The 13,173-nt window shown below is 38.1% G+C and overlaps 1 protein-coding gene across 13 annotated transcripts in view; it reads left to right on the top strand.

The window, feature by feature from the left end:
- The window catches only part of DLG1 (discs large MAGUK scaffold protein 1), a 156,029-nt gene that overhangs the window by 47,513 nt on the left and 95,343 nt on the right, over positions 1 to 13,173 (top strand). For all 13 annotated transcript variants that reach the window (XM_054385855.1, XM_054385857.1, XM_054385852.1 and 10 more), the window contains exon 4: positions 10,238 to 10,402. In XM_054385855.1, coding sequence (XP_054241830.1) covers positions 10,238 to 10,402 — 165 coding nt within the window. The remainder of the gene's footprint in view (positions 1 to 10,237; positions 10,403 to 13,173) is intronic.

Raw genomic sequence — 13,173 nt, 5'->3', positions numbered from 1 at the left:
TAAAAATAATTTTTTCTTAGACTTGTTACCACATAACAGAGAACAGCAAATCTTACAGAGACCACAATCATATTTACTGCAGTTCTAAGAAAAAAAAAGTTTTTTATTCCTGCCAAATGCTTTAAGTGTTGATATGTACAGTTTCTTTAAATGCTTTATTGAGAGCTTCTCATGACCAAACAGATAATGTCCAGTTTATTAAAAATTTCCTAGAGACAACTGCAGATAAAAGAGCAGCTTCTGATTTCATTGTGTTGAAATTGGAGAATATTCCTCTATTTCTGTAGCTGTTTCTTTATCGCTTTTGGTAGAACATTAGGGATTTTACTGTGCAGTTAAAGAACCTTTTTTTTTTTTAAAAAGCATGTGTCAAATAACCTTGCATTTTTAATGTTTGAAAATGAGGATTAAATATCCCATAGCCATTCATTTTGTGGTCTGCTGACACTTCCTTGAAAAAGCTAGTGGAAACTGCAGATCAGCAAATTCCCTGCTGTCAAGCTTACAACTTCCCTGCTTTATAATTATGCACAGCTGATTTTAAAATGGGTTTTCACATGCTCATTGGTGCAGTGCGAAAGCACCTTGCAGGAAGTGTTGGGTTTGTCTCTATCGGGCCGTGTAATGAGTCCCTTGCTGCAACATCTTGCCCCTCCCCTAAGCAACCAGCATACACCGAGCATAGTGGCTCTGCTGGAGTTGCTTCTGTTTTCATGGAGGAGATGGCAGACCTTGCACTGCAGCAGGTGAAGCTGCCTTGGTGGACCTAACCCTGGGTTCTGGCTGAGAGGATCCAAGTATTACTTTGGGCTGTGAGAGAGTTGTCACTTCAAGCTGACGCTAACATAATTTTAAAGCTGACTCGGAAATTTTAAAGATGGACACAGGATTTTTTCTTTGCCTTTTTTAAGACCTGGTTTCTAACGTGAAGTAAATTTTTTTTTTTTTCCTGAAGGATTCAACCCATTTATATAAAGGCTTGTTTTGGAACACTATGGACCTAGGTTAAATGTCCAAGACAGGCAGCAAGCAGCGCTTACAGAGGCATTTTTCTGGAATCTCAGTCACGGATCGATTCAAGTGCACAGGGTCTGAAAAAATGTCTCCTAGCATAAAAAACTTGGATTGTTTTTCTCCGATGCTATGCCACTGTAAAGTAGCATGTACCAACAACACAATATCTTTAATGTTTGGATGTAAGGTGGGTCTATAAAAGGACTTTCCTGGAAATGTAAGCTGCATTTAATGAATGATTGCCATTGTGTCTAATGTAACTGTACCTTAAATTTCTGATTAAATAGTGTGTGTTTTGTTCCATGCCTTACTCGATTATCAGAGCCCTAGGGTGATCGTGACAGAAAGAATGAATTATCATGCCTGCTGCTTAAAGATCCCTTTGAAAAACATTTTGGATTTACTGAATCCTGCATGTAAAATGTCGTCATTCTCCATTAATCAGCATTAATCATCATGTAATCAGTTTATTGCACTTGGCTTTCATTTTCTTCAGCTGTAGAGAATTAAATACACGAGAGATTTGCACTGAGATGCAGGGCTGGAAATGCCTCCTGACATCATATTGATGGAAGCAATTGTTAGTGGCAGGTTTGGGTTTAACAGTGCCCTCAGGCATTTCGTCATTTTAGGACTACATCAACTGTTTAGATTTCAGAGTAATAAAACATATATAATTTGGGATTCCTGAGAATAAAAAACAGAATACATTCAGTGGTGTTGTTTCAGTAAAATTAACACAATGTGAAGGGTATGATGAGAGCATGAAGTGCTGGAGAGCCCTGTTAAAATTCAAGGGATATGTATTGTGAAGTTACTTTTGAGACAGATTCTGAAATCTTTCTCTTCAAAACTTATTTTGCATATTTAGTGTTTCTGAGTCAGTGCACCTTATTTTTAATTAAAAATAGTTAAACTAGGCTTTAATTTACAAATTGGGAGCAGGGGTGTATGTGTTTGTGTATGCGTGTATGTATGTGTGTGTGATGCATTTTTGGATAGGTATATCACAAAATGTTGACGGTGAATGTCACCCAGATTGGGAGGGAGGAGTCTAAATTTTTATGGATCTTTTGTTAGTGTCAATGATTTATTATGAAACTTAAAGTTCAATGTTTTATTTCCAGGAGAAAACAATTTGCCGATTTTTTTGGTTCTACTTGTCTTTCATGTATCCAAAGCATTTCTCAGTTGACAATACATTCACATTTATTGATGTAGTTTGGAATCTATCTACTATAAAATTAAGGTTACTTTCCTTCGTGGGACTTGACATATTTTTTTTTTTTTAAAACTTATAGGATGTTCTCGTGTTAATAAATTTGGGGAGAAAGCCATAGCATGAAAATAACTATCTCCATTTTAATTTTGCCAGTCGAACCGCAGAGCAGAGACATTGTTCACATTAAGACCAAACTAAAAATAATGCAGCCCAACATCCAGAATTCACTTTAGGCATTTTGTGTCGTTGCTGAGTGATGGCAGCGTTTTCTACTGTACTTGCGCCTCAGCGGCTCTTTTTGTCTCTCTGAATGCATTTCTGCCTTCATACCTTGCTCCCAGTCATGGCTCCTTGGTCCTGGGGAAGCCTGCCAGCCCCAGGGAGGTGGCAGCAAGCACTGGAAGCACATGGTGCCTGCCTGCCAGAGGATGCTCTGCTGGGGCAGGGGGCATGGGGGCTAAGGCTGGGTGCAGCCCTGCTATGCCCCAGGCCAGTATGCTCTGTGGTGGGCAGGCAGACCACTGCTGGCAGCACCTTGTCCCTGGCTGGAGTGACTTAGGTTTAGATAGTTGTGGCCTGCAGGGATTTTGTACCAGGTACTTCTTGGGGTTTTTTGAGGGCAAGTTGCAGGGATACCCTAAAGGTACAATACTCGGGTCTGCTGAGAAGATGGCCTTTGAGTGCTGAAAGAGCCAATATTTAAAGGGCAGTGTGAGACAGTAATGCAGGGTGGCCTGCTCAGTCCTTCACATAAAACCCCCTTTTGTCTCACACAAGTAATCCTGTAAAATAGAAATCCTGTAAAAATAGAGTGCTTTCCACTTTCCTCTTCTGTGTGTTGGTGGAGTTTTTTTGTGGTTTTTTTTTTTTTTTTTTAACCACATATGAAAAGAACATTTTCTCTTCTTTCTTAGGTCTCTTTTCCTTGGCATTCTGGAACAGGTGAACTTCTTCACTATGAGCATTTTTGGTGTTTTTATAACTGTATATACATATCTTAAATTGCATAGATTCTGGGTATCCACGATGTGAAGCATTACATAAATATTTACGTTTAAGACTAGCTGTGCATTTTGACATATGATAGAACACTGCAACCTAAATAAATGTGTTCTAAGCAGCTGTACTCAAGATACAAACTGAAACTTCCCAAAGGGGGGAGAAGTGACTTCTGGTTTTGTTTTAGCCCCAGGTATTAATGGAAAACTTAGTGGTTTCACTTGAGAATGAAGCAGTTAGTTACTCAAAGCACAAAACTTGTGTTTAAAAGTAACAAACCCAAAGATCAAAAAACCCCTGTTCTGATATTTTAAGTAATTTTGCTGAGGTCTAAATGGATCTTTGCATGATCAGGAAAGAAGTTCTGAAAATACACAAACATCTATCCTTTTTTTTTTTTTTTTTAATTGCTGCAATTTCTTTTGTTAGCCACAGGCTTTCAGCTTTTCTATGTGAATTGCTGTTCACATGCAAAGAAAACATCACTTGGCTTTCTTTAATCTTCCTGGTATACATTTCTACAAATGAGAAGTTTTCATTTCACTTCAGTTGTGGAGTAGTGGAGGATATCTTTTTTTGTGTGTGTGTGTGTGTCCCTTTCCTCTGTGAGGAAGGCACTCTTATTTTCCTAAGAACTGCTTTCTGATTTTGCAATTCCACTGCAGGAAACGCTTGCACAAAATGCTTTAGCATCTTAGTATACTATTAATTTTAGACTAGCTTTGTTTGAGGAAGATGATGCAAAATTTGGATGTATTATGGCTTTTGTAGTTAGAGTTGTTAGAGCTTATTTTCTGCTGAATGTTATCTGGATGCTAAACTTGTGAATGTTTTGAGGGTTTTGAGGAGATGTAAGAACTGTAGGTATTCCCATTTTTCTACTCATCTACTTCTGACATACTGCATCCCAGGCCTTTCATACAAGAGTGGAGATAAGGGATGCCAAGTAGGCATCCAGTTGCTGGAATGATCTCTTGAAGTGTCCTTTCAGACTTAGTTTAACTTCTAAAGTGGGGCAGTGATGAGCAAGGACGAGTGTTGAAACTCGAGGACGCAGGTGTCTACAGCCACTTTGTTTTATCGTATTGCCTGTTGATACTGTATTGAAGAAGGTCTGACCCTCTGAGCTCTATGTACCGAATGTTTTACTTCGAGTCCTCACTTATTCTTAATCTCTTTCAAAACATGGGATGGACCTGTACAGTGAAAGTTCAAGCTTAGGCAGGACCTGACTGTAAAGTCAAGCTACGTGTTTTCACGGGCTTTGTAGCTTTTGGTTGTTTAAAGCATGCAGTAACTTGGGAGTTGTATTGCTGTGTGGGTGGGAAGGGTTAAAATCTGAAGAAGAAAGGAAGGGGTCATTAGAAGGTCAATTTATGAACTATTGTAATGGGTTTTTTTAAGCACACTTTCTCGTAGTAAAGCTGTTTTAGCTCTTGTATTTCTTTGTGTGTAGAGAAGATACATTAATGTGCTTTCACGTTTGTTTTTGTTACAGTGGATTGATGTGTATGTCTAATGTAGGTTGGACTTTGATACACATCCCATATTGAAGAGTTACAGCTGCCTTGCATTTTGTTATTAAATTATCTGGTAGTTAAGGATGTTCTTGCATAATTAATTCCCTGTCTATGAACATGGCTATCTGTATAGCTCGAGTCTCTGAAATTACAGCGTTGCATGCTGCTGGATATGGGTCACCAGTTTAAAGCATGGGATTCTTTAAGGGTTCCTTAAATGATTTCCTTTCACTTCTGTTTCAGTAATAGGATCTTAAAAATATATAAAATCAACCCACAACTTAATTGCCTCTAGAGGATAATTATGTATGAATCTATTTGAAATACCTTCTTTTTAAAATACAGATGAGATCTTAGGCAGACTAAAGTAAACCATTTTTTAGAGTTCCCTAAAGCTTTTCTGTGCTTTTTCTGTGAAGAGGTGATCTGTAGTCTGGAAAACAGTGCTAGAAAAGGTCTATAAAATCCTTGTTTGCTCTGTATATTGCTGCAGTTACTTTGTTTATATGTTTTTGGTCTAACTCTGGTAGGCCTGAGAATTGAATCAGAAATGCTGTGGGCCTGAACAAGTAACACGATGATTTCTCTGTGGTGGATTTGAACCATCTTCTTGTCTCATGTAAACGAGCATTGGTTTATTAAAGGAAATGAGTTTTGCAGTAGTTTACATTAGTAAATAATATAGTCCATAGTTTTGGTCACAGTTCTAAACTCATCCAAAGTATAATCTAGCGTGAGGAAATCTTCTTTAATATGTTATGTCAGAAAAGAAATGTTTTTACTTCTTGCAACTGAATTCTTTGGGGCAGTATCTATGTCCAGAAGTATGTGTTAAATGTTTAGCACTTGGTTGCTTTTGGAATTTAAATTATCCTTACAAATTATACAGCAGCCTGTAAAGCTTCTTAAAAATAAATTGCTTGACTGCTGCTTAATTGAATGCTGTGGGAAACTTGTGCAGCTGAGGCAGCCTGTCTGCAAGTTCAGAGCTGCTTTGTCACACCTACTTTTTTTCTTTCCTTTGATCTTTCTGCTCACTGCTTGGCTGCCTCTTCTAAACTAGGATGTCCTTGAAGCCTGGATTTGGTTGTAGGACTGGATTCTCTTGCTTGTGAGCAGAGGAACGGTCTTCTACTAGCCACTGTGAGATGAGTTGGTCCTACTCTCTATGTGCTTTTCTCATTATGCCAGCACTGCTGCTCACCTTGTTGTGAGGCACTTTAGGGATTATAATTTAGTATTGCTGGAAGAGGAAATAAACATTCTGCTGGATTAATTTGCTGAGCTTGCTCACCATCTGAAGTCAGATGTGTTCTAGCAGCAAGGGGCAGGGAGACATAGTTGTACAGCTCAACCAAGAGGGATTGAACACGTCCTACTCCTTGGGACAGTAGCTGGCCAGATTGTTATTGTAAAATGTAATCTTTAGACTCCCGTGGAGGGTAACTTGGATGGGATTTGGCTTTGCATATAGCAGTAGAATTAACTTCACATGACTGAAATAGTTGACTGAAATCTTATTCCAAAGGATGACAGCTCCTAGGAGAGGAAAGGAATGGGCGATGTTGGATGGTGGCTGCTTGACCATGCCAGCCCATTCAAATGTGCTAGCTCAGTCAAGAGGCAGAATATTTCAGTGATGCTCCACAGTGTAGTACAAATCCCTTCCACTTGTCTAAAGAACTAGTTGTTATGGGCTACAGTAATTTGCTTTACCTGAAGCACTTTGCTTGAAAGTGATTTCTACAAAGGGCAAGAATAGTGTGGCAGCTTTCAGGGTAAGAAGTATTGGTACTATGGTTTCATGTATGTTGTGTCCTTCCTGTCCCTCCGTCCATTTTTACTTTGAAACAACATCCAGTAAGTATTTAAGTTAGTGTATTTCAAACATGAATTTTGGGCTTGGTGTGGTGTGGGTTTTTTGGTTGGGGTTTTTGGGGGTGGGTTTTTTTTTTTTTTTTGGTAGTTTCAAGTTGGGAAATACTTTGCAAATAATAGTAAAGTCAAACCTCAGTATCACATCCAAGTCCAATTAGCAGCTCACATTCAAGATGGCTTTTGTTAGAATCTTATAGCCCTTGTGAGAGCTTCTTACAGCAGAGAATCTTTAGCACATCTTTTAATTTTTAATCTACTGACATTGATCTGTTAAAACTGTATTATAAGCACTACTATATTGTATAGTGTAAATAGATGTTTCTTAGTGAAGTCTAGAGCCTGTTTGGTCTATAGGCATGTACAAATACCTGTTTGTAATAAATGTCTGTTGTTAGGAAAAAAGTAATCAAGGTAATCCTGTGCTTTACCCAAAGGTCTTGATTGGTACGTAAAGGAAGTTAACTTTGATGGGCCTGTGACTCTTCTATTAGGATATTACTTTTTTTTCTTAATAAGACTGAAAGGATATACTTCAAGCTTTCCATAGTATCTTGTCTGAGATGATTGGGGCATTTAATCCACTTTCAGATCCTGTTTTTATATGTTCTACAGTCAAATAGAAGCTTCAGAATTGGCAGGGATATTTTGGCTCATAAGTCCAGCCAAATACTGCCTTCACCAGCAGGGCAGGCTCCTTTAAGCTAGCAGAATTGCTACTTGTCTGATGTTGCAAGACTTTTTTTGTTTTTCTTTTTTTTTTGTGCTGCTTGAAGCTCTAATGTATATTTTCTCTAATTTCTGATGTGACTTTATTTATGATGTGACAATACTCACTTGTGTTTTCAGCCAACACTGTTCTTTAAATGATAATTCTTCCCTGTTTCCATTGTTTAATGTGGCTGCTCTAGAGAGTTAATGTCAGCTCCTTTCAGGGTTTTTGTTTTGATATGTTAAAAACAAGTCAATGTCAGAAAACAGATGAATGGCAGGAGTCTGAGGCTGAGCAGTCTAGCATCTCACTGCTGCAGGGAAAGGAAAGAGGAACTGTTATCTTCTGCTGGCAGTGACTTATTAAGTTGGCTTGGTCACCTCTGCTGAGGGTCTCCAAATGTAGGGCTGAGTAACCACTGCAATTTTTCACCGCCATCAGCATTCACCAACTCTCCTTTGCCATCCAACTAAGGAGAAGCTATGGAAGTGTTTGGAAATTAATTGTAATAAAAGAAGTCTCAACTCTTCTGCTTTTCTTGTTGGAATAATTTCTTTTGCCTTGTGCTTCTCTGCTAATCATTGACATTTTTAGAGGAAATGTATTGCTTCTACTTTATAATTTCTAATACTTTAAATGCATAGTTTCTCTCATATGGTAGAACATCATCTCGTGTAGTCTCAACAATGAAGGGTTCGATTGAGTAGGTTGGATAAAGCTTTTTATTTCTTTTCATTTTATTTTTTAAAGTACAAAAGTTAATCAGGGTTATAGCTTCAGAGATCTCTGATCATCAGTTACTGGGTGAAAAGCTGTGCATCTTGAATGTCTTTTATGTCTGGTTGCATATGGGCTTGTTGCAATTTTAGGGTTTGGAGGATGGGTTGGGCATGGTGTGTTCTAGGGCAGACTGACTGGTAAATGTGCAGTGGGTGATAGAAATGTCAAGCCACAAGCTGTTCCTTTTAAGTTAGGAAAGGAACTTAGCTTGTCTCCCAAGGTGTCTTACTGTTATCTGAACAGCATGGCACAGAAAAGAGAAGAGCAAACAAATCCTTCCTCTTTCAACACAAGTCAGTTATGTGACTTCAGCAGCCTCATTAAGCCAGTTCTTTACTGGCCAAACTCTATAGTATGCTTATATGATGAGTCTACAGAAGAGAAAGTGGATTAACCCTGCAAAGGAGGGGAAAAGGTGAGCAATTTACTGCTGATTGAGTGTGAGAACTCAAGACAGGAGGGGAGGATGGTGCCTTCCTTGGGCTCTGTGAGACAGGGAAGAGTCCTGTTATTAGGAGTTTAGCTGTCCTATCTGACCATGCTTAGAAGTTGGGTTTTGCTGGCTAGAGAAAAAAAGTAAGTCTTCCTGTAAGACAATCCCACAGAATTGGATTGGCAGGAAATGAATTGGTTAAGCCTTACAGGAGCTGGTAACCTATGGATCATTTCAAACAGTTTCTTGGTAGTTTTATAGTATAGACTTTAGCACTTTGTAACATGCAGGACTTTTCTGTTAAGAGCAGGGATCTTTGTGGTATCCTGAAATTCTGCTTGCTTGTAAGTTAAGAGAGTTGGTTACCATACATTGTTTATCAGGTACTGCCATGATGTAGTGTTGATTTCATTAGAGGCAAATGGGTTGCTCACAGGGATCTACTGGATTATGATGCAGAAATAACAAGAGAAAAACTTAAACTGGAGTACATAGATCTTAGTATTCTGTTAAAGGGACTCCAGGGAAATGTCTTCTGTTGTAATTATACTTCAATAATAGGAATAGCTATGTCCAAGTTTAAAACAATTACATATTTAGAAGGTTTTTCTGTGCCTTTAATAATATGATGTACTTTCTTTGTAATCAAGTAACAGCTATGTATGTACTCTGGAGCATAGCAGTATGAATGAAGCTATAAAATGTTGAGGTGCATCTTACACACACAAACTCTGCTGAAAAAATTTTACTTCAGCTTTTGGCTTTAGTTCTAACTAGCAATAAAATGTATAGACTACCTGAAGCACTGAAGAATTGGCTGAGAATATAAAGGTGAAACTAGGGTGAAGCTTGGATGTGAGTATGTTTGTAATGTGAGCCCATGTTAGCTCTGGACTTAAAAGGTGCTGGATGACTTGTTAGCTCTGCAGTCCAGAGGAAAGGTGGCTATTATATGTGCTCTTGATTTCATTAGTACCTTTTAGAAGAGATCTGGAAGTGTGGATACAGCACAGTCTGAAAGGAATGCATCTCTGGTGGACAAGTAATAGGTTCTGGTGTTGTTTGCTTTGGTTTTGATTAAATGTGAATTAATAAATCAGATTAAATAATGTTTTGTGTAAGACTTGGGGAAGCTTAATCTATCTAGTAGCAGACCCACATTTTATTGCCTTGTAATGAAGTTAGCAGTAGTGAATTGCTGTATGGATAACGCAGTCTAAAAGCTGCAACTCTGTAGCTGATCAAAACCCCCCACTTTTGACAGGTGTGTGTGCGCTAAATTGGAAGTACAGACAAAAGTTTTTGAGGCTGAGTTTTTAAAGGTAGGACATGGTGCTGAATCCAGTTGGTACTGAGAGTGTCTGCTATTAGTGAATATAGTGATGGTAACAAAAAAATTAGTGAAGGGAAAAGTTCTTTGGAGAAGTGTTTGAGATAGGTTATTGTACTGCAGATAGGCAAAAGAAAATTATGTAGCTTCATGGTAGTTCTAGGGGAGACTAAAAAGGATAGATAGGATTAGTCTTTAGACTGAAAATACTAATTCAAACTTTTATTTCCGGATTTTTACTACTTGAATTCAGCAGGGTCAGAAAAATAAATACTTCTGTCTGACCTAGGTTTTCTGGGTAACCTTTTCAAATTGTCTGTGGTGGCCTAATCTATTTCTGTGTTTTCCTCAGAAATACCGCTACCAGGATGAAGATACACCTCCACAGGAGCACAGCTCTCCACACATTACCAATGAGGTGACGGGTCCAGAGCTGGTTCATGTATCAGAGAAGAACCTGTCACAGATTGAAAATGTCCATGGATTTGTTTCCCATTCTCATATTTCACCAGTAAAGGTAGGCATTTTCAAAGTTACAATCAGAACAAACTGTTCTAATATATTCCCCAGGGCGGAAAAAAATGCATGCAGTACATCTGCTTCTGTGTGTTTTAATGGAACTACTCATTTGTAAAATTCACTTCATAGATGTTAAGGTGCTGATTTAGTTCTGTCTGAATATGAGTGGTAGTAAAAGGCCCAGATAATTAATATAGGTGACTTAATGGTCTCAGGAGCACTGCAGTTAACTGTCATCAGATGTGTTTTGGGTTTTCTATCAGAATCCTGTAGAATCCATTCTGAGTTTGTTTCTCAATATTGGAATTAAGAAGCTGTGTGGAAAATGTCATAAGCCAAGTATAATGTCTCTGGAGTTTTTTAGTGTGCAGCATTGCTAGTCTCAAGATAGCTCCAGCAAACTGAAGAAAGATCTAAAAATCAGGAGTGCAAACTGAGTGTGCAGTTTTGGAGGAGATTGTAGCAGGCAGTGTTATTTACTGGATTAGTAGAGAGACATACCTTAATAACATTGTGAGTAGTGTAATATGTCAGTGTTCCAGACTGGGTGCTATTTCCTCTAACACCTCTGATTCTTTATGGTTGTTTCCAGGAAAAAAAAAATAAAAGAGAAATAGTTTGATAGAGGTGAGTATTTGGGCTTTAGATTGGTGAGATGGGCTTACATTGTGGTAGGCCTACAGCTTGGAGTGAACCAGTCGTGTGTGGCAGTCATTGAATTTGGCAGTGAACTGTAACAAGTACTGCTGTATTTTACTAAGAAAGTTGTTTTGAACCTAGTTGCATTTCCAGATCTGTTTTCTATTAAAAAGAAACATCTCTTTGAATTTATCAGCTCTTTATAATGGACTTGCAGAAGAAGCAGCTGTAGTGGGCAGTTGTGTTTAGTAATTGTGTTCCAGTCTTTGTAAGATTTAGAAAATACGTGTGTTGGTTTTGAACACAATTATTTCTTTTTGGTGATGATCTCTCTGTAGGTTTCCACAGTTTTCAAGAGCTAGAAAAGCTGAATTCTTTAAGCTGTAATGAATAACCTTTTTGAAGCAGGCTGTATTTACCTCTGGAGAGCTTTCTAAGAATGCTAACATGACAAACCTTTCATTTTGAAAATGGCTAGGACCTCAGTCTTCTGTTGCTTATGAAGGTAGATATACAGAAACATACTTTCATGTCTAATTCCCTGAATTCATTGGTCTTCAGAAAGTAGTACAACACATTTCATGTGCAACGATTAGAAATAATAATAGTAATCAAAATCCTCTGCTGCTGAGATCTGAAGGTCAACTCTGTTTATTCACAAGCCTTTCCTAATTAGTCTTTTCCTAGTTGGCCTTGTACTTCAGGAAGCATGAAGGGATTAAAAAGGCAAAGGAGCAAACTAAAACTGTCTGAGAACTGGTCAAGTATAATGGATTTCACAACCCAGAACTTAACAGAAATAAAGAATTCTGCAGTGGCTGCGTGAGGCTAAAGGTCTGTTCTTTGGAACTGACTAGGTGTCATTTCATGGTAATTGAGACTGTTCAGAGGGTTGTAAACACCTTGGTTTCTTGCTGGCTGCCTGCATCTAAGAGAGATGAGGCTACTCAGAATAGATCCACTCTTCAGCTTCATTTCAGATTATTTTTGCCAATAGCCACTACAGCAATACAGAAGTGAGATTTTTGTTGTGGGCCATATCAACATTCCATGGAAGGTGACTTTATTTCTTACCTCTCTATGTTGTGTTTGATCTCTACCTTACCGGGAATCCTAATAGGCAGCCTCCACAAAGAAGTGAGGCTTGTGTTTAGAATGCTGTATGGGACTCCTGATTATGTGCTTTAATTCAGTTTTTTTCTGGCTATGGTAACTTTCTGCAAAGTCGGTGATGTAAAACTCAGAACAGTTTCACGTGAACAGATGTGAAAGATTGTACTTTGTCTTTCTCTGCTCATATGTGAGCTAAGCTGAAAACTTCGTAGTTTTTTGGGGGGATATGTTGAATATACACTTCTCAAATTAGTAATCACCACCAGATAGGAAAGAATATGTGTAAGAGAAATACCATTGTGTAACTCATTACCATTTGTACCATTCATCCGTTATTTCTTAGGTGACGATTAATTTCAGAGCAACCTATGTTAGAACTGAAATTTCTGAGGTTTGCTTGTCTGAAAACTGGGGTGGGTGCTTCAGGTTTCAGTTGTTTACCAGCACTTTGTGGAACTTTCAATTCTGTGGCTGTTGGCTACTGTTTTATCTTCTTCAGAAGTTAACTTCTTTGCATAAATCGTTTATAATCAGAATCTGAGGTCTCTGGAGAGAGGGGTACATCTATGCTTTCATAGGCCATAGGAGTCTTTGTGAGCTTTAAGTAAAATGCCCTTGAGCTCACAAAATTTCGGTCAGGGGCTGGTTTGTTAACATTATTGGAATAAATGCTGTTAGAACTTGAGTATGTCAGAAACCCCCCAAGGTTGCTGTTGTATTATTAGCATAGATGGTCTTTTCATCTCGTGGGCTGATGATCCACAAGACCTTCATAGTTTTGGCTTAGCTTGTGCTGAAAATCAGTTTAGCACCAACAGCTCTGAGCTGAGCTAATACACAAGATCTTGATTTGCTTTGTTTAGCACATTTGCTTAAGGAAACTAAATGCAATAGAGGATTTTAAAATTCTTATTAATAAAATAATAACAGAAGACTATTATAATTATTTTTTTGTTTAAAAAATGTTAAATACACTTGAAATTTCACATAGTTACTAGTTTGAAGGACAAAGGTAGA

Source organism: Indicator indicator, chromosome 13 (assembly GCF_027791375.1).
Source record: "Indicator indicator isolate 239-I01 chromosome 13, UM_Iind_1.1, whole genome shotgun sequence".
NCBI lineage: Eukaryota > Metazoa > Chordata > Aves > Piciformes > Indicatoridae > Indicator > Indicator indicator.
The sequence above is the reverse complement of the archived record's forward strand: the minus strand, read 5'-3'. Positions and strand labels throughout refer to the sequence as shown.